Here is a 25,793-nt window from a genome sequence, read left to right on the forward strand (position 1 = left end):
ACTGAATAGTGGTATGAGTACCTGGCTCAATATGATGGCTCTACCCTGAGTTCCTTGCCTTATGATCGCAGTACCCATTGTATTGTATGGTGTGCATATGTGAGCATTTCGTGGCAATACCTGGCAAATGATACCATTATCTAGAGGGCATGCAAGCAATGTTTTAGTGAATGGTAAAAGGGATAGTTGGAGAAATAACCTATTTTAAATATAGGACTAACATTTGTAATCTAGAGATAAACCTTTTTCTTTACCAACTATTTCATTTGTATTTTCCATAGGTGCAGACCTGTCTGATTATTTTAATTATGGATTTAACGAAGACACGTGGAAAGCCTATTGTGAGAAACAGAAGCGGCTTCAGTTAGGACTTGATTCTACCCCCCCTCTCAGCCCAGAAAATTCCATAATGGTACAATTTGTGATAAAGTATTTTCCACATAGCTGACAATGCACCTTCATATTTGAAACGGTTTGCAGAGCACAACCTTAAACCTCTGTATCTGCCATGCAAAAATGATAAAATCTTTATATCAAATGTATTTGTATTTTGTTTATTTATATAGCGCACCGGGCACAAAGGCATCTGGGTGCCTATTTTAGGAGGCAAAGTTACGATTACATACAAGAAAAATAAGGTGGCTCTACCAACTTACTGACATGTGGGTAGAGCTACTGTATGACAAGAATATATACAATATAAAATAAAAAACAAGTACAGGTAAGAAGGATATACAAGAGTGGTTTAAGTACAGGAGATATGAACAAAGTAGTATAGAAGGTAATATGTACAGGAGCTATACATTGGGATGCGAGAGATTAGTGGCAGATTGACCGTATCCATAGTATATCGTCCGATGTCTTATGTGTTTTGTGCTAAGAGCCACCCTTTAGTTTAGCTCTTAAAGGAATGGAAGGAAGGTTCAGCTCTATTAGCATTTGGAATGCTATTCTAGAGCTTAGATGCCTGGACAGGGAAACTAGCACAGCCAGCTTTTTGAAGTTTAAATCTAGGCAGGGATAGGCTATGGGCTTGGGCCGCCGTTAGGGAGAATTCTCTGATAAGGCAAATTTTCCAAACCTAGTGAGTCCCCCAGCAGCTTTGCTGGATTTTTGGGGTTTGTTTTTTTTCTCCTGCTAAGAGTGAGACTCTTTTACTCCCACTCTTAGGCATGTTTTGAGGTATGTCTTGGACTTGTTATGTGCTTATGGGCTATGGGGTTTCTTTTACTCCATAGGGTATCATCCGTTTTTCTGTATGTGTGGTACACAGCACCCTCAGTGCAGTACCACAGGGGTGTCACAGTGACCCCCAAACATAGACTCCATACCATGGGACTGACTACTGTCTCCCAGGGCATGTAAAGTCACCATTGGCTTTACTAGTCCAAAATTGTGAACAGAACCAGTACAAACCATCATATTGTGGAAGTACTGGTAAGGAGTAATTCGATTGCCCCATGGTCTGTTTTCAAGGGGGCACTGTCCCCGTCCCCTCTCGTCGAGTTTCTGGCTGGTGGCAGTGGTTACCACGCAAAATATTCCCCCGGAATATTCTCTATGGGATTTTCCCATTCATTTTAAACGCACCACTTTTTGGTGCAATGTTAAAGATACCGCTGGTTTATTTATTTAATATTACATAACCGGTTGGGTCTTTTTGCCAGAACTCGATTCTAAAATGGCATTTTTGTCCGTCTCTAACTCTGACCAAGGTCGAGTCCTTTGTTCCACTATTTTGGCGGGCTTCTCCACAGAAGCCCTCCCAGTGGTGCCACTCTGTCTGGGTTCCACAGGAAGGGTGGAGGGGGGAATTGGCACCCTGGACTGCATTTCCTTAGCAACCCAAGTCGCACTCTACTCTGATTGGCCCAGTGGTGAGCCGCCCGGCTCACCGCTTAGCATGTGTGATTGACAGCTAGGCTGATGAATGGGGGTTTTTCTGCATAAAAGCATGACCTTTGGGACTGGAACTTCAGAAGTCGCCAAGGGACCTAAGAATCCGAGGGACGAAGCTGAGCCATCTGCAACAACACCACCGGTAAAGTCCTGCTGCAGCTACCTCACCACTTTCCCGACAAGAGAAGATCTTCTGCTGGACGAGTCTTCTTCCTCTGAGCTGGTGGGACCAACCAGTTCACCCTTTTCACCTTCCAAAGATGGCCTTTGGTCGAATCGCCCGTGCCAAGCACCCCGGCGGCTGGATAGCCAAGCTCACCACTTTTGACCGCGAATAAAAGGACTGCACCTTTTAATCGGGAACTCCGCGGCTGGTTTCGTCCCTGTGCAGTGCAACGACTCCAAGTTTCCTCGACGAGATCCTCTTTCCCTGGTCAGAACAACAAACTGTAACCACTGCCAGGAACAACTGCCCCTGCCAGAGCTTCCTTTCTCTTTAAGGTACTGTGTCCTGCCTGGCCTCCCTTTCTACAGACTGCTAAAGGTGACCCTTAAATCCTTGGCTTCTATACTGGGTTGGCTCTAGACCTCGAACTATATCTTTTGAATCACCCCAACCTCTTTTGAACACTCTGCAAAGACTTTCAGTACACTGTAAACCGTGTGATCCTGGGCACATTTCACTTTGCTCCATTTAAAGTGGGCCTAGCCTATGAACTTTGGTCTACAGTATAATCTGCCTTTCTCCCCTTGCTCTGAACTCTTAAAAGTGCTGGGAACTGTTTTATTTTATGCTCTGCCTTTTCGCTCCCTTTTTAATTTAAACTATTGGAGTGCCATCTAGGTTAAGCGCTCACTTCTGTCTTAACAAATACTTGTGCTTTAACCCTGACTCGTCTGATAGTTATCAAGGGAGGTGTGTATACTTACCTGACTGTGTTTTAGATTACTTTCATTGAGAGTGCTAGTGTATTACCTAAAGTGTGTTTTAAATAAATAACTATATACTTTTTATACAAAGCTCTGGTCAGTGTTTGTTTGCTCTACTGTGTTTTGACCCTATTGTGCATACTCTGCATACTGCCCTACTCTTCTTGAGAGAAATCTGACTGCTCAGCCACAGCTACCAGGTAAATCTGGGTGGTGCAGACTGCTACCAATTGGTTTTACTGCTGCTCCTGTAGTCTTAATCTTTTTGCAGTGTTCCCCAAAGGAACTGCAAAGGATTCTGCCTAACAGCCGCTCTCATGGGTCGAGCGGAAGTGTGGGGTGTGAGACGGTTGGCTAAGTACATAGGAGCCTGGTTGGACAGGCACTTGTGAGTCAGGGAGAGTGTTTTGAGGGAGATTCTGTGCTGAACAGGAAGCCAAAGTAGGTTACGTCTATGGTTAGAGATGTGGTGGTTTCTACGTATGTTTAAGGCTGCTCTAATGGCATTATTCTGAATGACTTGGTGTTTGTTAAGGTTAGATTTGCTAGTCCCGAGGTAAAGGGCAAAACAATAGTCTATCTTGGACATGACGAGTGTTCTAGCCAAGATAGTGCAGTCAGTAGTGGTCAAGAATGGTCTACAGGCTGTGATAAGCTTGCATGTATAGGCCGACGCTGAGCTGACATTGGTTTGTCTACACAACGATAGTGTTGAATCAAGGTAAATTCCTAAGGTGTTGGTGTCCTTGGAGAGCTTAATGAGATTGCCATCAATGATAAACGACTGGAAGGAAGGGTCAAATTTGTTCAGACAGTGGTGTGAACCCAAAATGAGGCGTTCAGTCTTGTGGTCATTGAGACAAAGCTCATGTTGTGCCATCCATGCCTGAATAACCAAGTATACGTCATTCAGGGATTTAGTGTCCACTGCATGATCACCCGTGATGGGGATGAGTATCTGGGTTTCATCAGCATAGTTCGTTTACGAGACACCCAGCTAGTCAAGGACATCAAACGGGGGTTTAGTGAACACGTTGTAAAGTGTTGGTGACACACAGGAACCTTGGGGTACCCCACAGTGGATGGTCGCAGGCTCAGCAGATGCTAGCGGAGAAAACACCCGCATAGAGCTGTTGCTTAAGAAGGATCTGATCCAGGTGGTGGCAGTCAGAAAAGTGGGCGGCTGATATGAGGTGCTGGCAAAGGATTTGGTGATTAACCAAATCGAAGGCAGCTGAAAGATCAAGTAATAATAGCAAAGCTAATTTCCTGTTGTCTTTCAGCACCTCGATCTGTGTTTTGAGGTGTGGGAGGATGGTTTCCGTCCCGTGCCTAGGCCGGAAGCCGGATTGCCTTAGGCCAAGAAGGTTAACTTCCAGATAAACGTGAATCTGGAGGTAAGTGGCCCGGTCCAATATTTTGAGCAAGAATGGGACCGTGGTAATGGGCCTATGTAGTTAGTAGGTAGGTTGGGGGTCAAGGGGTGGTTTTTTTAAGCAACCGGATGACCCAAGCGTCCTTAAGGTTGTCCGGGACTGTATTTGATTTGAAGGATGAGTTTATAAAGGCAGTTATGAATTAATTGCAAACTAAATGTAAATATTTAGTTTGTGGATCTAACTTCTGAATTTTTTAAAAACCTTCCTTTTTTTGTTGGAAAGGTAAGTAGAAACATTCAAAAAGGGAGAACACCTCTGTCACAAATGTCCTTGTTCTCTACAGTAGTTTGACACACTTCCCAGACCATGATAAAATCTGTAATGGTTATAGGTCATTTGGTCGAAAACAATTGGTCGACTGGACAACTGGTCAAATCAATTTGGTCGAAAACCAAATGGTCGAATTTTTTTTTCTTTTTATTTTTACCCCTTTTGTTTTTTTTTTCCCCACACGAAAACCCACAAAACACATATATCAATAAAAAAAAAAAAAATTCGACCATTTGGTTTTCGACAAAATGGTGTCGACCAAATTGCAGTCGACCAGTTTGCAGTCGACCAAATGACTGGACACCATCTGTAATGTGTACAACAATGCACATCTAACTTATGAAACTTGATAACAATCATTCTTTTACTTATGACTTTACAACTGAGCAACTTTATTACAATCTTCTGGCAGTGCTGTCTGTGGTCACTTATAAGAGGCAACGTTCATGGGGGATAAGGTTGGGCACATTTATTTGGATAGCGCCCCTCCCAAGGCAGGAGATGCGATTGCCATGATCCATCACGTTAATATGTCCTGCTCGTCATTGCCCCTTCAGGATATCGCTAATATGGAGGCTTCATTATTCAGTGTTGTGATTTCTTCTACTAGTACTCTACATTTTGTGTTGTTCTACCGTCCTCCTGGATTTGACCCATTGGTTTGCTCTCTGAACTGGTGGCTGACCTCAAGACTTCAGTTTGGGGTACTGATGGTCTCGGACGATATTAATTTACATCCTAATGACCACACGGACGCACAGGCAGCTTGCATCGTCTCCACTTTCTTGGAGTGGGGTTTTATCCAGTCAGAGGTGGGCCCACCCCAGCCACCGCTCTGGTAACACTCTTGATTTTATCCCCCCCCCCCTTCCTTGCTTGTCTGCCTTTGCTCATCTGCCCGTTCTATGGTCAGATCATGTTGTTATTCCTTTTTTGGTTGTCTCCCCCTGTTTCCTGCCCTTTGATATTACCCCATCTTCCCAAAAGGCACTGGTGCAAGGTTAAACATTCAGACATCATATTGGCCGTCACTCAACGCCAGCCAGGGGGTGCTCTCTGCAATGTTCAGACTATTGCTCTTGCCATGTCCCCCGCAGCTGACTCCCTGGCACCTCTTAAAATCTGTAAACTCTGTTTGTGTCCCGCTGAGCCGTGGTTTTCGGGCCAAGTCGCGATTTGCCCTTGGTAGGCTGAACATAAGTGGCACATTTCTTACTGCTCTGTCCCCTCTTGCTCTGTCGCTTTTCAAGGTAGTGAGTTCTCTTTCCTCGCCTTCTGCAACCAATTTGGTGGCCCCCTCTCAAAGGCTTTTTGACTCTGTCCACCTTCTTCGATGATGAAATCTCAACCATCCGTCAGAAAATCTCTGACACTGCTGCCTCATTGCCACTCGCTGTTGGTGCAGGTTCCCCCACTTGTCATAATCGGGCTGGTCCTCCTTTCCAGTTTTCTCTGAGTCCGTCATGGTCTCGGACACTCTCGCATTGAAGTTGGCCTCCCCGGCCGATCCTATTCGACTTAGTATCCTGAAGGTTATCTGTCCTAGCATTGCACCTTCTTACTGCTGCGGTCAATACCTTTCGCATCCACTTACCTGCCTAGTTCCCTCAAGCATGCCCTTATTCTTCCTCGTCTATTGTTCGGGAGATGTATCATTTTTATGCTTCATCCCCTCTCCTAGTGAGACCCCCAGCACTTTGTGCTGAATTTATGGCCCTTTTTCTTTAAATCTTGAATAAGTGGAGCCTTTTCCCACTCATTCATTCTTTTGAGCTCTGTCTTTTGGAACTCTGTACTTTGTATTCTCCCTGTACTATGGAGTCTTTCGAGGGGATTGGGTCCTCCGACGTATTCCATATCTATGACAGTAATCACCACAGATGTGCTGCTTCGGAAAATCTTTCTGCGTCGATACGCCGTCCTCTAGGACCTCCTCTGACGTCACCAGATGTTAGAAGTAGGACGCAGGACGCCCGTAGCCTCAGTTCCGTTTTTTCCGCGAACGTGTTCGCTTCGGAGATCTCGGCGCGCCTCGACTCTTTGGAGTTTCTGTTCTTTCGGTTCTTCAAACCTGTTCGTTTGTGATGTGTATCGGGATGTCTTCCTCTTCTTCCGCCCCGCGTCCGGGCTTCAAGAAGTATGGGGGCTACGGGTCCAAGATGTCGGTGACGGACTCGCACGACGCCTGCTTCTGGTGCCTCGGGGAGGCCCACTACACGGATGATTGTGTCGACTGCCAGTCGCTTACGTCTAAGGCCTTGCGGGAACGTAAGAAGCAGCTGTCGGTCGGTAAGGTGTCCAAGCCTCGGAAGGCGAGGTCCACTGGGCTTTCGACGGACGATTCGAGGGGCGAGACTCCGCATTGTAGTCGTAAGTCTAGGGGGTCTCGGTCCCGGAGTGGGACCAGCCACCACTCTGCCTCTTCGAGGCACTCCCGGAAGCACAGTCATCGGTCGCCTTCCCAGTCCTCATCCGAGGACTCCGCCCGTCGGCGGGTTTGTTATCCCACCAAGCATTCCTCTCCGGTCCGTTCCTCCGAGAGGGGTCGGTCGTGACCGTACTGGAGACACCGCTCGTACGCCTTTGGGCTCGGGTGGTGGGCACGATTCACGGGAAAGGTCCCGCTTGGACAAGGGGAATCGTTCCAGTCATGACTGTTCCAGGTCCCGGTCATCGACACGCTCTAGCCCGTGTGCACCTCTGAAGTCTTCGAAGAAGACGTCGAAGCCGGTGACGCCAAGTTCCTCGACTGGCTCTCTCGAGGCTCAGCCTCCAAGGAAATCATCGACACCATCGCCGCCCAGGCGGTCTAAGGACATGCTCGGTGCCCCGCCCTTGAGGCCGGTGTCGAAGCCGTCGATGCTGTCGGCGCTGCGCTCGACGTCGACGCCAACTCGCTCGACATCGACGCCGTTTCACTCGATGCCCTCGACACCTTTCGAGGCTGTGGTGTCAGAGGTACCCCGTGGCACGGGGGATCCCCTTAGAAAGGCTCTGGCCAAGGCAAAACATGTCTTTCTCCCATATTCAATGCCCACTTTCCAGCCTATGGATTATATTTCCGAGGTGGAAGAGGGTTCTGAAGATGGGTTGGTTCCTGACACGGTACCAGATGAGATTCTGTCTGGTCATAGCCAGATTGAGGACCTGCGTCAGTCACTGCATGACGCCAGTGGTCTGGACACCTCTCCGGAGGTGGAGTACTGTAGGCCTGAGCCTGGCACCCATGCCGAGTCATCGTACCGGCGCCTTATGTCGAGGGTCACAGACTACTTGGGGTGGTCGGTGCCCCCAGTTGATTTTGTGCAGGATGACCGTACGGATATCCTCGATCAAGGTCCACCCACTGACCCGGTACTGCCATTCCATATGGCTCTGCAAAGAAGGGTGACAGCGGCCTGGACTGTTCCGGAGAGTCTCCCGGCAGTGGGCAAGTCTTTGCCGCGAAAATACCGCCCAGCCAGTAGTGACCCCTGCTACTTGACCACCCACCCCACTCTGGAGAGTTTGGTGGTGCAGGTGGCTACGGCCCCAGCAAAGCAGGCTTCGTGTCCTACCATCGCTCCTGATAGGGACGATAAGCGTTTTGATGGATGGGCGAAGAAAGTGTTTTCTTCAGGGGGTATGGCTCTTCAGGCGGCCAACTCCGTATGTGCCTTGTCACGTTTCACGCACACTATGTGGAACTGTATTTTCTTAGTGGCTGAATATATTCCCGAAGGGGACGAACGGAATGGTTTTCTTGCTATTATTCAGGATGGCAAGGATGACATGTGTGAGTCCGTTCAGTCGGGTTTGGACATGGCAGACTGTGTCAGCCGGTCCATGGCGGCGATCACCGTCATACGCAGGTTTGCGTGGTTGAGGAAGTCAGGGTTTGCTCCTGATGTGCAAGCCAGGCTCCTCAACATGCCCTTTAATGGTGAACATCTTTTTGGCAGCAAGGCTGACGAGAGCCTTGAGAGTTTGCAGACCTCCAAAGCTGCAGCAAAGTCGTTGGGCGCTGCAGCCCGCCAACCTCCGCCTTTTCGTCCTAGGGGACAGCAATGGAGGGGCGGTTCCTTTCGTTATTACTCATTATTTAGTAAAGCGAGAGGAGCTGCAAGTCAAAGGGTACTCGAGGTGCCAAGCCCACGCGTGCAGTTGCCTCTTTGCCCTCCGGCAATGCCGCAGCCGCTTCTGCTCAGTCAGGAGGCCCATGCTTCACCGGTTGGGGGAAGGCTTGTGCAGCATCTGGTAGAATGGCGTGCCATTACTTCAGATGTGTGGGTTCTGGAGATCATTGCTACTGTCTTCCTTTCCGGCAGAGGCCTCCCGACAATCCTCCAGGGAATCTCTTTGAAGAGTCCGGATCCGCTCCTTGCGCAGGAAATTCAATCCCTTCTCTAGAAAGGCGCCATAGAACTGGTGCCTGTAGCGGAGAGGAACAAGGGATGGTATTCCCCATATTTTTTTGATTTCGAAGAAAGACGGGGATTGAGACTCATCATGGACTTGCGCGGTTTGAACAAACTCCTCAGGAAGGACAAGTTCAAGATGGTTACTCTCTCTCAAGTCCTCCAGGCCCTTCAGCTTCAGGACTGGTTGGTGTCTTTCGACCTCAAGGACGCTTATTTTCATGTACCGATCCATCCCAAGCACAAGAAGTACCTAAGGTTCGCGGTTGGTGACTCACACTTTCAGTTTCGGGTCCTGTCGTTCGGATTGACCTCCGCCCAAGGGTTTTCCCCAGCTCATGGTGGTGGTGGTGGTGGCAGCGTATCTCAGTAAAGGGGGGATTCAAGTCTACCACTACCTGGACGATTGGTTGATCAGGGCACGCTCTCCCGAGCAAGTCCTGGATCATCTGTCCGTCACCTGCCACTCCCTTCACAGGCTGGGCTTCTCCCCCAACTTAAATAAGTCCCACTTGACGCCAACTCAGCGGCTCCACTACATCGGAGCAGTGCTCGACACGTCCCTGGGGCAGTGTTTTCCTCCCAGGTGAGGGCTCACCACATTCAGCAGATGGTGCACAAGTTTCAACATGCCCAGAGTCTCCCAGCGTTCGAGTTCTTCAGTTTGCTCGGCCTCATGGCATCCTGCATTCTTCTGGTGCCAGAGGCCAGGTTGCTGATGAGATCTCTGCAATGGGCTCTCAAGCTCCAGTGGTCACAGTCCTCTGGTAGGATGTCGGACCCCTTTCAGGTGCCACCCTCTGTCGCCCATGACCTTCTGTGGTGGGCCGTGGAAGGCAATCTGATGAGGGGGGCTACGTTTTAGCTACCCTGGCCGGAGGTGACGATCGTGACGGACGCATCCCTCACGGGATGGAGAGCGCATGCCAATGAGTTGACAGTCAGCGGTCGTTGGTCTCTGTCGGAGTCCAGACTCCATATCAATCTGTTGGAGCTGAGGGCCGTCATGCTTGCCCTGAAGGCTTTTCTGCCGATGGACGAGGAAAGAATGTCCTGATCCTGACGGACAACACAGTGGCCAATCACTACCTCAACAAAAAGGTGGGGGCAGGGTCACTTCCTCTGTGCAGGGAGGCGATGCAGCTCTGGTTCTGGGCAATCCAGCAGGAAGTTTCGATCTCGGCAGTTCATCTGGCCGGAGACGAAAATGAGACGGCGGATGCTCTAAGCAGGCAGAGCATGATCTCTCACGAGTGGGAGTTGGCTCAGGAGATTATCCTGGAGATCTTCGCCCTTTGGGGGACCCCTTAAGTGGATCTCTTCGCCTCCAGTGTCAACCGGAAGTGCGAAAGGTTCTGCTCGTGGGAATTTCCTCTAAGAGGAGCCTTAGGAGACGTGTTCGTGGTGGAGTGGTCATTCCCACTGCTGTACGCATTTCCTCCAGTCCCCGTCATCCCGCAAGTGATGCGGAGGTTATGGAGGTCCGGTTCCTGGATGATCCTCATTGCTCCGGCATGGGCCCGGAGGATGTGGTACCCTGACCTTCTCGACTTGTCCATCTGCCCTCCACGTCGTCTTCCCTACCGAGACGATCTGCTGTCACGGGAGGGGGGTCAGGTTCTCCATCCAGAGGTCAGATCCCTTAACCTTCACGCTTGGTTTCTGAAAGGTTGGGGTATAAGGATTGGGATCTCCCTGAAGACATGATGGAGGTGTTGCTTTTGGCCAGAGGGCCCGCAACAAAGTCCCTGTACCGTTGCCGTTGGAGAAAGTTCTGCGACTGGTGCAGGGTTCAGAATGTGGATCCTTTTTCATGTGACATTCCTGTCGTTCTTTCTGCAAGTGGGTACCATTTAAAGGTTACCTGAGGGCGCTGTCTATATTTAAGCGCTCGTCTGAAGAGTGTTCCTATTTTAAAATTCCTTTAATTTCTCAGTTTCTGAAAGGGCTCACTAATGTGTTCCCTCCGTCACCTCTCCAGGTCACCCGTTGGGATCTGAACCTTGTTCTCAAGTTTCTAATGGGTGCTCTGTTTTAGCCTTTCCATTCCTGCCCTTTGCGACTGTTAACTCTTAAAACTGTATTTTTAGTTGGTCACTTTCGCTCGCAGAGTGAGTGAGTTGCAGGCACTTTCAGTTAAGCCACCCTTCACTGTGTTTCACAAGGACAGGGTTGTCCTTAGAGTTCGTCCTTCCTTTCTTCAGAAGGTGGTGTTGAAATTTCATTTAAGCCAGAAGGTTATTCTTCCGGGATTTTATCCTCCTCCACATCCTGGTAAGGACGAGGAGAGGCTCCATAGGCTAGATCCTAGGAGAGCTTTAAGCTTTTATATTTCACGCATGTCTCGGGTCAGAGTGGATGATCAACTCTTTATTGGTTACGCTGGGAGGCATTTGGTACAAGCTGTTACCAAGCAGACTTTGTCTCGATGGATCATCTTGGCAATTTCCCAATGTTACCGCTTGGCGGGTAAGGACCCTCCGGTAGGCTTACGGGCCCATTCTACCAGGGGTATGGCTGCCTCTACTGCCCTGCAGAGGGGTGTTCCTATTCATAACATCTGTGATGCAGCCACCTGGGCTTCGGTCCATACTTTTGTACGTCACTACTCCCTCGATTCTATCCGGGGGTACGATCTGGCCTTTGGCAAGGCAATCCTTTACTCTGCAATTTGATTGGGCATTCTAAATTTGTATATTCTGAATTATTTTCCCACCTCCTTACGTTGGTACTGCTTTGGCAGTCTGTCATAGATATGGAATACGTCGGAAGACCCAATCCCCTCGAAGAACAAGTTACTTTCTTACCTGGTAACATTCTTTCGAAGGGATGGTGCGACGACATATTCCATATCGCTCCCTTCCTGCCTACCCCGCTACAGAATTTCTTATGCGATTGCAGCTTACATTTCCGCAAGGCTTTCTGTGGTCATACTGGCAGAAGATTGGTGCCACACGTTCTGGGAGAAAACTACAACTGAGACTACGAGCGTCGTGCGTCCTACTTATAACATCTGGTGACGACGGCCGTCGGAGGAGGTCCTCGAGGAGGGCGTATCGACGTCATCGTCGCAGGACGCAGACGCCGAAAGATTTTCCAAAGCAGCACAGCTGTGGTGATTATTGTCATAGATATGGAATACGTCGTCGGACCATCCCATCGAAAGAACGTTACCAGGTAAGAAAGTAACTTGTTTGTCTGCTCCATAGCTCTTAAAGGCATCTGTACGTTTCTAATGCAGCACACAGCTTCTTATGAGCAGTGTTGCTGGGGTCCTCCTTTGAGATAATTTTTAAATTTCCTCTAGTAACTACAGTTCGAGGGGATTGGGTCCTCCGACTTATTCCATATCTATGAAAGGTGTAATGTCCACAGCTTGCGGACATTATCTGTCATAGATATGGAATACGTCGTCGGACCATCCCATCGAAAGAACGTTACCAGGTAAGAAAGTAACTTGTTCGTTTTAAGGATAGAGAAATACTTAGTATCTCTGCCAAAACTTGATAGTATGAGAGATTGGTACACACCAATACCTATACCACATACCATACCTAGTATCCCCCTTCTCTCTACTCCTGTGACTTTTTAGTCACATAGACAATCATCTAGTTATGGCTGGTGGCAGTGGACGTGTTCTACCAACTATTGTGCATTTATTATACGAGAGGCTATGTCCATAGCCTCGGTAGTGCACAATAGGGGCACCCAAGTACCAACTTGGAGGCCCTCTTGTTTTTTCACCATAACTAGCTTGGTGGTTCTTTGTCAGCCCTCCTACCATTCTGGGAGGGGGAGGTGTGAGACTGTGTGTGTGTGTGTGTGTGTGTGTGTGTGTGTGTATGTGTGTGTGTATGTATGTGTGTGTGTGCCTGCCTGCCTTTTGCGGGAACCCTTGGGTGTCCCCGCCTAGGCTTCTGTCTGAGTAGGCAGAGCAGTTTTCCACCCCTCTGTCCTTCGTATGCCATAGTGCCTGAATAGGACCTGTTAAGGATTTCAATCAGGCAACACACACCTTGGTCTCGGCCTAGTCTGTCGCGCACAACTGGATGATGCTCTCCTTATTTTATGCAGATTCAATTTGAGATGGTGCACAACTCATATCACACCCTCTTTTCAAATACCCCGGGTCACACTGGACCATGAGGCAGGCTGGTTGGTGAAATCCAATATTTATTTTTAAAATTCAAAAGAAATCATACAATTTTAATATGGGGCAGCAATCACCAATGGGGTGATAATTACAATGCAGACTTTAAACCCTTAACAAAGGCCTAAAATAACACTTGGAAGTGGCAAATAATTAATGTGTGGTTAAATTATAATATACATGTTTTATCACAATAGCATGTAATTCTATTACTGGCAATCACAACGCAATGGATCAGCAAAAAGCATACAACTCAAAAATGAGGGGACATTTTAGAACAGATTGCAGCCAAATGACACGTGTAAAAGTTGCATTTCTTTTCCATTCCCGCTTTAAATTACCCAAACAGTTTTTAATGAAAACCGGTGAAATGCTCTGATTTGAGTTTTTGGGTTGGGGGATGGATATATATCACAGGGACACTCTAGAGTTGAAAATAGGTCTGTAGCTATGAAACTGGATGAGATGGGCAACATATAAAAAGGTGCGCTTTGAGCAAAATTAAGCTGTGAAATAGGAAAGGAAATCAGTTGTGACAAGAACAGTTTTACTTTAAACTAGAGTATTCAGGCTACACCACCAAAGATGGACACAGTAAGATCCAAGGTTGATTCACAAATTCAACCCCGTCACCCTAGCGCCCAACCCTGGCGCAAACTAGTCCGATCACTTGAAATAGGACTAATGGCTTAAGATTACATAAGACAAAATTGAAAAGAGATGGCACTAGCACTTTAGAAAGTCACAGGCAAAGTGCACAGATAATTCTAACAAGTTATCAGGATAAGGGTAGGATGGCTTAGAGGGTGGGATAAGGACAAAGGCAAGGCAAGACAAGATAGGTTATGGGTTTCTATGGGGTAGGGATTATACTCAGTCCACTTTTAGTTTTGGGATTTTTGGACCGTCTACATGTTCTGGTCACCACACGTCTGCGCGCCTGGCAAAGGAAAACAGCTGGGCTGTTCTGGTCACCGGATGGCAAGGACAGCAGAATAGCAATTCTGGTCACTGGATACTAAAGGTCAGATGGATGGCAGGATTGCAGCGGGCATGCAGTTAGTGGGCAGCAAGCCAGTCTAATTTCAGGATGCAAAATGTACCACAGCTTTCTCCTTTGGTTATTTGGGATTTTAGTGGATTTTTCTGGATCAATAATCTTGCTGGAGTAGGAATCGGCTATGCTTGTGTTTTGCAGTGGGCTCTGAAGTAGGGTCGGCAATGCTTTGGCCTTGTAGTGGGGTCTGGAATCTGGATGGAGCAGATCAGGAACACAGCGCAGGACCTTCAGGAAGAGTGTCTGGAGTCTTGTCAGGTACTCTTATTTATAATGCATAGTGACATCATCAAAGTATATAGCTGGGCAGGTTTAGCTAAGCATGCCTCTAAACTACTCGATTGGACAGGGGTGCTCGTCCCCGCCTCGCTCTAAGCTGGTTGGATTTCAAGGGAATGATGTCAGATTTATGATGCAAGTTTTACAATGTCCAAAACCTCCCACAATTAAATTAAAATGCAGTATTGCCCTAAATGGCATCTTTATACAGTGGAAACATCTGAACAAATTACATAAACAGGTTACATATGTCATGCAGCAGATAGCAGTCCAATCCTCCAGTTTGAGAGACATTGTTTCGCCCTTCTACCAGTTTTTCACGCTTTTCAGTGTGAAATGTTCAGCCTAATATTCCGTGACTTTATACATATGTGAATCATCATAAGGGATGTAAATATGAAAATGTGCAATGGCATCATGGATACTTTCCTTGTAATCGCTGATTTGTTGCCATTTCTTTTCCCAAGGGGTCAGTGAATTCTACAAAGTCTCAAACTATAAACCACAAAATCACTTTTAAACTGCGAAACGTTTACATTTTTACAAAGTCCTGCTGCAGAGATAAGTCTTTACATTTTTATTCATAAATAGTCTTTAGAAACAAATGGCAGTCCTTTGTCCCCCATATTTGGGAATAGCTTCCAAGCTACCCCCCTGAAGGGCGGGGCCATCATGGAGATCTCCTCTGAAGCCTCCTGTAGAAATCACAAAGACGTGTGACTTTCTTTTCACATATCCTTGTCCTGGCAATTCCATTGTCATTGGGTTCAGCATAGACGAGATTCTGTCCAACCTAGTAATTATCACGTAGGTGTTAGTATCTACTGAGAAGCCCTTTTGTTTCTGTCATCCTCTCAGCAGAAACCTATTTTTTCTTCTTAGCTGGCATCCCCCCACCAGCCACTAAAGTTTGAATTAATTGTATTTATTTTGGCTCTGAATTGTAAGAACATCTGCTAAATAGAACCATTGCCTTCATTGTATTTTCACATCACAATCCCCTTCACATTGCTAGATAAGGGCGGGGTATCATTCAACAGTTGCACTTTTTAAAACTGGCATTGTTCTCCTCTGTCTGCAAAGCCCCTTTTTACATGTGTGGTGAAAAGCTGGCATTTCTTTTTAAATTCGGTTTTTCATCTCCATCAGCTTCCCACGCTGTTCTGCAGCCATAGTAATGTCCTTGTACACAACATTCTGTACAAGGCAAAGGTCTCCTGGAATTGAGTTGTGCACAGAGCTATGATTCTTTTGCAGGGTTCATTCCTTTGACACTTTGTAGCACAAAATAAAGCGTTTCGCATGCACGGCAGAAAGTGAAGTTTCTTGGGCCTTTTTTTACCTCCAGATTTAGCTTAACAGAGCCTATCATTCAGGGGTGGTCTTGGTTTTGCTGAAGCACAATGAGTATATGAATGTGCATGGTCGGGGCCTTATTAATCAGTGGTTCAAGGAAGAGCAGATGAAAATAGCGTTGGCAGCATTATTGTAAAGGTGAAAATGTTTCCTTTTTAATGGGGATTTTGGGCTGCAGCAAGGCAACGCTGCTTTTTCACTTTATTCCAATTTTATATGTCAGAACACACTGGCACGCTCCCTCAGTGTGTCCCCCTGTTCCATCCTGCCCAATATGTGCTTGGCAAGATGGTGCAGGCATCTTTTTGTTGCTGCACAACACTGTTTTGAGGCCATGGTGCTCACTGGACCCAGCGCAACCATTTTGCTGTTTCTGTTGAAGTGCAGCTTGGTTTTGGAGAAATTCTGTTCAGTGGGTCAATGTAGCCCACAGACCAGCTCCCACAAGGGGGTCTGGCTTTCCTGATTGGACCACACCCCTTTCTGTAAAATGCTGTCAGAGATTGCAGAGGAGTGTGTGCTGGAACTGTATACAAGATGAGCCTTCAGGAGTGAAAAGCAAGTAGACCACTGGAAGGTGAAGTAACCAAAGGAGACGAGCGACGCCTGTAGACCCTTTGCAACACCGTGAAGTGACCACTGCTGTCCTGACCCCTTTTGCTATGCGACAGAGGATCTCAGAAGGGGACACCTCCTTCTCATTGGCTATTGGGAACATCCAGTCCCAAGACAAACTTTGAATTGAGGTCCTCAGAGTTTCCAGAGCTGTGGAACCCGAATGCCAGGAGACCTGCTGCCCATTTCGACTGCATAGTCGTTGTGAGAAACCTGAAGGTGTCTCCCTGTCTAAACCTCGAGGATCCATCATCCAGGTGGCCAGGACGCGGCCATCGCTATTGGATCCAGTTCCTGGGCGTGGACCAGTGAGGCAGGATCACCTGGATCGGGGTCCTTGGTGAGTGGGACCCCGACAGGTGAGACATGGTATCCCCCTTCCTTTGACACCTTTTCTCCATCCTCTCACGTTGGACATTCATAACCACTTCCCCCCTTACCCCCTTTCCAACACGAACACTTTTGCACAACACAAAGGACGACAGACTAACACCAGAGCTCTTTACCTGACATGTCCCAATGCAAGGGTCAGGCAAAGTCAGGCAATCGGAGTCAGGCAATCAGAATCCCATACACCTGACGCCCTTTCCCTTCCCCAAAGGGATAAAAGGTGGAGCCAGAGGACAAGGGGGGCAAGATGGACAAGGCGAGCATGGCAGACAGCACGACGAGACAGCAAATCAGGTGCGGCAGTTCAAGAGAAGGAGAAAGGCGGCAGGAATCAAGAGGGTTGCGAGGAGAGAAGTGAACTTGCACTTTCAAATGGATTGTGACAGCTGTACACTTCGGAAACTTTTTCAGCAGAGGGCATCCTGCGTTGATGAAGTCGGGTCGATCCCTCGAGGGCCACGTCACCGGATGTTATAAATAGGACTTACAGTGCCTGTAGCCTCAGTTCTGTTTTTTCCGCAAACGTGTAACTTCATGAAACTCTGCGCGCCTTGTGTGTTTCATCGTTGAGATGTCTTTTTCTTCGACCTCTCCAACTCCGCGGTCTGACTTCAAGACTTGACGGGACTGCAAGTCGAAAATGTCGATATCCGACCCGCACCACATTTGTTTGTGCTGCTTGGGCGAGTCTCGCGACATTGACAACTGTTCAAATTGCCAGTCGCTGACTGCAAGGCCTTGCGGGAGCGTAAGGGGAAGCTCCAGGTAGGTAGGGGCTCCAAGCCTAGTAAGTCCCGAAAATCTAAATCATCCAAGGATGTTTCCACCGACGACTCGAGGGGCGACTCTCCGCGCCGGGGGATCTCGGTACCGGAGTTGTTCCTGCCATTCTTCTTCCTCATCCCGGCACTCTAGGAAGCGCCGTCACTGGTCGCATTCCCCGTCCTCTTTGCAGGATGGTGCCTTGAGGAAAGTGGCATGCCCGACGAAGCCCTCGACTCCGGAGGAATGGGCTGCTTTTAAGGAGAAGATGTTGGCGACATTTCGCAGGGCACGGTTCCGGTCGCACCTTCTAACGAAGCCGGCAAGGAACGGTCTCGTATTGCGGCTCGCACGCCTTCGGGCTCGGGTCCACTACGCGACTTGCACCGGGAACCTTCGAGGTCCCGTTTGGACAATGCTCAGGAAAGTCGCAAGGGACATGTCTCGTTCCTCGTCTCAAGCTTGACCGCTGCAACCTGCTAAGGGCTCAAAGCTGGCATTGACTCGGTCGGCGCTGTGTCCAACCGACTCGGATGTCGATGCTTTGCCATTTTATCAGCCCATGGCCCGTCGGCACCAGTGTTGACGCCGAAGCCTCCGGCGCTCACGACGGCGAGGTTGTCGATGCTCTCTGCGTCAAAGCGTTTGGCGCCCTCAACGCTTTTGGGTATTTTTGCCCACAGTTACCCGTTAGAGTACCGATGTGGCGAATCCTCCTAGGAAGGCTACTGTGAAGTCTGTGAGATAAGTATTGGACTCCAGGCCCTCTTCACTCCCCAGGCCAGGGTTTCAACTCCCTCTGGATGACATTTATGAAGAGGAAGAAAGGTCTGATTTTGAGGACCCTGGTGAACTTGAGGTGGCTCCAGTTCTTTCTGTAGACGGTCAATTGGAGGAGTTGAGGCAAACCCTTCATGGTGCCAGTGGATTGGACACTCTTCCGGAGTCTTCATACAGGAGGCTCATGGCTAGGGTCTCAGAGTATCTGGGCTGGTCCAGTCCTCCTGAAGACTTTGTACAGGATGATCTAATGGACATCTTAGATCAAGGTCCATCCTCTAATCCGGTGTTACCGTTTCAACTCCCCTTACAGAAAAGGGTGGCAGCTGCTTGGCAGTCCCTCTCTTCCGGCTGTTAATAAGTCTTTGACAAAAAACTACTGCCCTTCCGTTAGCGACCCCAGCTATTTATCCACTCGCCTCACTCCCGAGAGTTTGGTGGTTCAGGCGGCTACGGCCGCCTCGAGGCAGGCGGCGCACCCTACCATCCCTCCTGATGGGGACGACAAGCTTCGACGGTTGAGCTTGGAAGGTATTTTCTGCAGGAAGCATGGTATTGAAATCGACCAACTCCTCTTGTGCCTTAGCAAGGTGCTCACACACTCTGTGGAACTGTTTCTTTAGCGGCTGAGCATATTCTCGAGGGGGAAGAAAGGGATGGGTTCCTTGCTCTTGTGCAAGACGGCAAGGATGCCATAGGGGAATCCCTTCAGTCGGGTTTGGATAAAGCCGACAGTGTTAGCCGATCCAATGCTGCGAGCACCATTATACGCAGATTTGCGTGGCCACGGAAGTTGGGTTTTGCTCCGGATGTGCAGATCTGTCTTCTGAACATGCCCTTTGATGGCGCACATTTGTTTGGCAGCAAGGCTGACGAGAGCCTTGAGAGGTTGCAGACCTCGAAAGCTGCGGCTAAATCTTTAAGCGCAGCTGTGCGTCAACCTCTGCCTTTTCGTCGTAGGGGACAGCAGTGGAGGGGAGGTTCTTTTTGTTACTACTCCTCCTTTGGTAGAAGGAGAGGGGCCGCCAGTGAAAGGGGCCAGTGAAAAATTACCCGTGGTGGTCGGGGAAATAGAGGTGCCAAAGCCGCTCAGGCAGCTCCCTCTTTGCCTTCAGGCACTGCTGCCGCAGCTCCAAACCAGTCATGACGCCATGTCCCATGGTTCGCCTGTAGGGGGCAGGGTATCTCAGCATCTCGAAGAGTGGCGAGCCATTACTTCGGATGTGTGGGTTCTGGATACGATAGCCCACGGCTACTGCCTTCCCTTCCTAAAGCGGCCTCACGACAATCCACCGGGGAAACTCTCTTTGAAGCTTCTGGATCTGCTCCCTGCGCAGGAAATCTTAACCCTGCTGGAGAAAAGCACTATAGAACTGGTGCCTGTAGTGGAGAGGAACAAGGGATGGTATTCCCCTTATTTTTTGATCCCAAGAAAGACTGGGCATTGAGACCCATTATGGACTTACGTTGGTTGAACAAACTTCTCAGGAAGGGCAAGTTCAAGATGATTACTTTTTCTGAAGTCCTCCAGGCCCTTCAACTTCAAGATTGGTTGGTGTCCCTGGACCCACAGGATACTTACTTTCATATGACGATTCATCGCAAGCACAGCCTTCATGGAAGAGAGCCTAAGTGTCTTGCAGCAGATGCAACGGTACACAAGGTAAGCCTATTCCGATAAGCACGAGCGAGGGAACCTCCCACAACCGTGATCTCAGCCTTGACTCCAATGAAGAGGAAAGCCCAGCAGTTCATCGCAGCCAGTGATTGGAGGGGAGAATCGATAAGAACCAGACTGTTGAGTGAGAATCACAAAGTGGCAAGTTTGAACCAAGTTCACTGAACTGTTAAAGGGGAGACCATCTGAGAGAAACTACAAATACCAGGAGGCCATAGGAGGGCCACCTTAGTAGGTTAAAGTGGTCATACTGAGGGTCGAGCAAAATCCCTGTACAACCAAAAGATTTTGTTCTACAAACTGTGTGAAAGCAAGGGAAATGCATCCCGCCATGTGAGAAAGTAAGGAAAGTGAATCCCGCAAACCATTATGAATGTGAAGTTGGCAAGAGTGAACCCGACCGAGGGCTGCTGACAAAAGGGGCCTAAGCCCGACCGAGGGAGATGCTGTCACCCAAAGTTCAGTAAGAAAATAACTAATATTGTGGATTACGATACGTGAAGGGTCAGCGCCCAGAAGAGGTGCACCCTGGAGTGAACCATTATCGCCCTAACAAACTCTCATTTGTTGAAGGAACATTTGTTTTGTTATTTTTGAAGACATCGGGCTCTAAAAGGCAAGAGACTTTCAAATGAAACAAGACTTGCCCATCGACGTCCCTGATAGCTGAAAGCTGAACTGTCATCTCGTGCTGGGAAAGATAGTGTGCTGTGCTCCACGATCCCACCTTACTCGGTGCTCAAAACGTGTGGAATGGAGACCCAGGCCATAACATCCTGACATATTATTTGAGAACACTTATTTATTTTCTTGAGAACTATCCTACACCCCTTTTTGTATTAGTTGTATGGTTTGGCAATAGATTTCTTAGTATAGGCCTCCTTTTATTTGACACGACGACACCAGGACTGCCTTATTTTTAATTTGATGGTTGACGCTTGCTCCCATCTTAGATTTAGGTTTAGATTATGAGTTTTTCCAACCTGCATAAACACCCTTGAACTGATCACGTGTGTCTGTCCTACTTGTTGCCACCATGAGTTCCTTACATCATGGAAAGACCGAATCCGCCCAAATATTTGAACCGTAAGGACATTCTATAGATCTGATCCAACTCACCCACGCCCCCTAATGAGAGTGCGGGACTGCAGGAAGCAAAGAAGATTTGTGTCCTTTGTTGGTGCTGCAGAAAAGCGGCCAGAACCGCAGAGTGAGCCAAGAAGTTGCTGAACGTTTTGCTCCAGGTCCTCTCTCTCTCTCTCTCTCTCGCTCTCGCTCTCGCTCTCGCTCTCGCTCTCGCTCTCGCTCTCGCTCTCGCTCTCGCTCTCTCGCTCTCTCGCTCTCTCGCTCTCTCGCTCTCTCGCTCTCGCTCTCTCCCGCTCTCTCTCGACTGCTGCTGAGAGACCCCGTCCATTGTCCTGCCTTCAGTCATCAGACCAAGGAATACGGAGGTTGTGGCCAGAGCAGCAACATAGTGGAGCATCCAGCATGTACATATTCTTCTATCCTAAGGTACTGTGGGGGGAAAAAAGGTATTGCTTACCTGATTCCATGAAGTCGCTCCAGAGTGTTGGAGTGCACGTAGAGGTGTCCAGGGCAAATCCCTCTTAACTCTGACTCAAGCTGCTGCTTGTGTCCTTGTTTCAAGTCCTTTATAAGGTTTAATTTGTTAATTTGTTGCTTCAAGAATATTAGAGACTGGAAGAAATCCACAGGAACTCTTCGTTTTTCGCTGCTTGTCAAGACTTTGTGTCCTCTGCGAAGTGCCGTTAGCTAGGGTTGTGTGTTTTTGTACGGAAGACTTGCTGGGCGAAGAAGCCTTCTGTTAGGGAGAATTCTCAGAAATGTGCCAATTCCCCTCTACCTTAGAGACCCCCAGCAACTTTGCTGGATTTTGAGGACTTGAATTTGTCATGATTTGAACACTGTTTCTTTTGGTTGTGGAGTCTGACAAACTCCATAGGCATCATCTTTTACATTGTGTCACACAGCACCTTTATTCATTGGAATAATTTGATGCCCAAACCCTCCGGTATCACGGTAGTTATATTTCAAAAGCATTCAAAGTACATACATATATCATACAATTACAGGCTAACATCATGAGGAAACCATTGGTTAAGTTACCTAGGTCACGTTACTCATTTACACATTTCGGTGATGATTTTTTGGTTTGTAGGTATCTGTCTATAGTGGAGGGTGGCTGACTGTGTATCTACGTATCCTGTTACTAAAATTGGTTAAACAACCTTGTTTTTAGTAGTTTTTTGAAACTCTGGAAGGAGTCTTCCTGTTTGATATTTAAAGGTAGGGAGTTCCAGTGATTGGGTGCCATGACTGGGAAGCTGCTTCCCCCAGCAGCTCTCGAGCTTCTGTAACGCGGGACCACAAGGAGCGAATTTTCATTAGATCCGAGTGTTCTGTTGGATACTTTTTTACTTAATGAGTTGTTGTTATAGGTAGGTACTTTCTTGGTGAGGCATTTGTGGGCGATATACAATGATTTTAAGATAATTCTAGCCTTGATGGGTAGCCAGTGGGTCTCCCTCCTGATATCAGAGATGTAATCAGACTTTTCTAGCCCGAGGGCTGCTCGTAGCACTTTGCTTTGCATGAGTTGTAGTTTACCTACATTAGCATTTGAAGTACCTCGTAGGAGTATGTTGCAGTAATCCAACTTGGATAATATCAGTGCCCTGGCTAGGGTAATGGAGTTTGTGGGTGTGATGAACTGGAGTCTTAGGGTAATTTGTTTGGAGCTGTAGGAGGTGGATGAGGATAGGGCATTTACATGTTTTGCCATGGTTAGGTTGGTGTCTAGATAGACCCCTAAGGTTTTTGCCTGTTTCGAAACTGGAATCAGAGTGCCATCAATGTTAATTGATGTATAGTCCAGGTGGAGAGCATTGATTTTAGGTTGGGAGCCCACTATGAGAATCTGGTTTCTCATTGTTTTTTTTTTTTTTTTTCTTTTTTTGATAACAGATTTTATTGGTTTTCAAAACACATAAACAGAACAATACATGCACACTGCCAATAAAGTTCTCAGAGTATCTCCCCCCTATTATACACAGAAGTTTGAAGCAGGGTATGTTTGCCCCAACACTGGGGTCACCTCCTTCATACCGGTCCTGTGAGCGCCATGGGGTTCCCGATTTATCTCAATTTATCATGATGTCCAATTGTCCAATGTCCGCTTTCAGTGTGCGTCTTCCCATTTTTGCCATACTTTCTGCGCCTTGGCCGGGTATCCTCTGGCCGAGTATACCCTGCACTCCATTGCAACACAAATGTCCACGTCTGTCACCCATTGCTCATAGCTTGGTATCAAGTCCGATCCCCATTTTTGAGCAATATTTCTGTTAATCAGGGCGATTGTGGTGGATAACATCAGTTTTTCATATCTTGACAATTCGACTGCCTCGTCCATTCCCAGTAGTAGTAGCTTAGGGTCCCTTAGGATCGACCTGCCTGTAATTCTGGATAATTCGTCACAACATGCCCCCCAAAATTGTTGAATGCATGCACATTCCCACAGTATATGGAAGAAGGTACCCTCTACTGGTTTGCATCGTAAACAGGCTGGATCATTTATCTTTCCCCATTTGTAGAGGGCAACCCTTGGATAATATACTCTGTGTAATACCTTTAGCTGGATCAGTCTGAGTTTTCATGATATGGCTACTTCCCTTGGGAACAACAGTGCTGTGATCCATTCCTCCGGTAATATTGCACCCACGCCAGCCTCCCATTTGGTTCGTAGCGCCAGCAGTTCTGTCGTGCCAAAGGAAGTTATGGCACTGTACAGGGTCAATGTCACTTTATGAGTGATTGGTTCAGGGAGTAGGTTCCTTTCTATCGGGGTGTATGGTTTCTCATTGTTGAGGCATAGACTGTTCAGAGCCATCCAATTTTGTATTATTGCATATATTATGTTGATGATTAATGTGTCATGGTCCTAGTTCCCTGTGATCGGTATGAGGATCTGGGGGTCATCTGCGAAATTGCACCTTCAGTGCAGTGTGGCACAGCGAAGTCTTTTAGATTTCCCAAGGTTTAAATGCATTATCTTGGATAAACTACTGTTTCCAAGAGCAGTAATGTGAAATTGACTTTACTTACATTTGTAACTTTGTAGACCCAGCACACCCTATCTTATAATAGAGTGCGGGAGGGGTTACTTGGTATCCCCTTTTGTTTAGTTTCTCATGTAACATTTTTATGTTACACTTTCCTCAATGAATGGCTGGTGGCAGTGGTTTACTTTTAACTACCGTGGTGAGTTATTACCGTGGGCTGCGTTTGCAGTGCAGTAAAGTACCCAACGATGCCATTTATTTCAAAATGGACCCGGACATCTTTTTTTTTCGTCAGTTCTTTGTGGAAAGGTCCTTTTTAAGATTTACTCTGCGCGCCAAATCAGGTTTGGTCCCTTTGTTCGTTTTGTCTTTGGCAGGATTCACGAGTGAAGCCAAGCCTCTGGCTCCAGGGTGTCTGGCGGGGGCAGGACATGAGGGAGGTGCCCGAAACTCCCTGTGCTTAGTCGCCTGGGAGATGGGAATGCACTCCTAGGTGATTGGCCGGCTGGCTGTCCGGCAAGGAAAGCCACCCTGCTGGATGACTGACAGCTAGGCTGGAATGAATGGGAGAAACCTGCATAAAAGGCGAGGCTTTTTGTCTTGGAAGGCCGAGTCGACCACTGGACGAAGGAATCCGAAGAAGAACTTGGAGAGGCGCCTGCTGCAACTCCTGGACTGTTGGTTTGCCCGGTGAAGCCCTGCTTCTGTGCTGAAGCTCCGAATTCGCCTTGACTAGAGAACCCCTGCAAGGACAACTTCTCCCCTTGAGTTGGTTGGACCAATCAACTCCAAAGTAAGCCACCTGGACATCCTCTCGAAGCTGGCTGAATTTCCACTGCATTTGCTGCTGGAAACCTCTCGAAGCTGGCTGAATTTCCACTGCATTTGCTGCTGGAAACCGTAGAGCCAGGGAGAGGAACACCAGTTTGTGTGGGTTGCTTTTAAGTTGGCCAAGAGCTCCAGGAAGATCCTCTGGACTCCCAGGAAACAGGACTGACCGAGCCTGAGCCACCTCAACAGAGTGCTGGACCCCAGATGCAAGGAAGGAAAGCCCATTTCGACAGCCAAGTGTCTGCAATGTTGCTATTTGCTTAGACGCGAGGAGCTGAAACCGCAAAGTGCCACTGAATAGAAGTTGGTCCTTTTCTGTGGCCGTCTGTCCCGTTGCAGTGCGGGAGTTCTCCAGACGTACTCCCTCTTGTCCCCACGACTGGGGCACAGGAACACAGGATCTGCAGAGCTGCACAGGAACAGAAGCCAGCCAAAGCCCTTTTCTTCTAACCAAAGGTACTGTACGGTCTAAGAAAATTTACCTCTTTTTTGTAATCTCACTTGTTCTCAGTTGAGACTTGTTGTGGTCCCTTTGTAGAGTTGCTATCAGCTTCTTTACCTGACAAGCTAATCAGCTTGTGACCCTACTTTGACTCCTTCTTTTCAACAAAGACTTCTAAAACATTGTGCAATACTTTATACCTACCTGCAAGAAGTGCTTCGGCTCACCTAGACTTTTGCCCATTTGACTTTGGCCTAGCCTGGCTCCCTGAATGACTCTTCTTCCCTCTGACATTGTGTTTGGTCTTCCTTCCAGGAAGGGTTAACTAACTTTGCATTGGCGGGGTTTCAAAAGTACTTACCTTCTGCAGAATATTTGTGTGATCCTTTGTTTTATTCTAATCCTTTTCTTTGATATACCCCTCAGTATTGCTCTAAAT

General features: G+C 47.9%; 1 protein-coding gene across 1 annotated transcript in view; it reads left to right on the forward strand.

The window, feature by feature from the left end:
• LOC138480807 (pre-mRNA 3'-end-processing factor FIP1-like) overlaps positions 1–25,793 on the forward strand; it is an 889,709-nt gene that overhangs the window by 380,613 nt on the left and 483,303 nt on the right. The window contains exon 7 of the mRNA XM_069612552.1: positions 282–412. Within this exon, the coding sequence (XP_069468653.1) occupies positions 282–412 (131 nt within the window). The remainder of the gene's footprint in view (positions 1–281; positions 413–25,793) is intronic.

Source organism: Ambystoma mexicanum, chromosome 5p, assembly GCF_040938575.1.
Source record: "Ambystoma mexicanum isolate Mex_15411 chromosome 5p, UKY_AmexF1_1, whole genome shotgun sequence".
NCBI lineage: Eukaryota > Metazoa > Chordata > Amphibia > Caudata > Ambystomatidae > Ambystoma > Ambystoma mexicanum.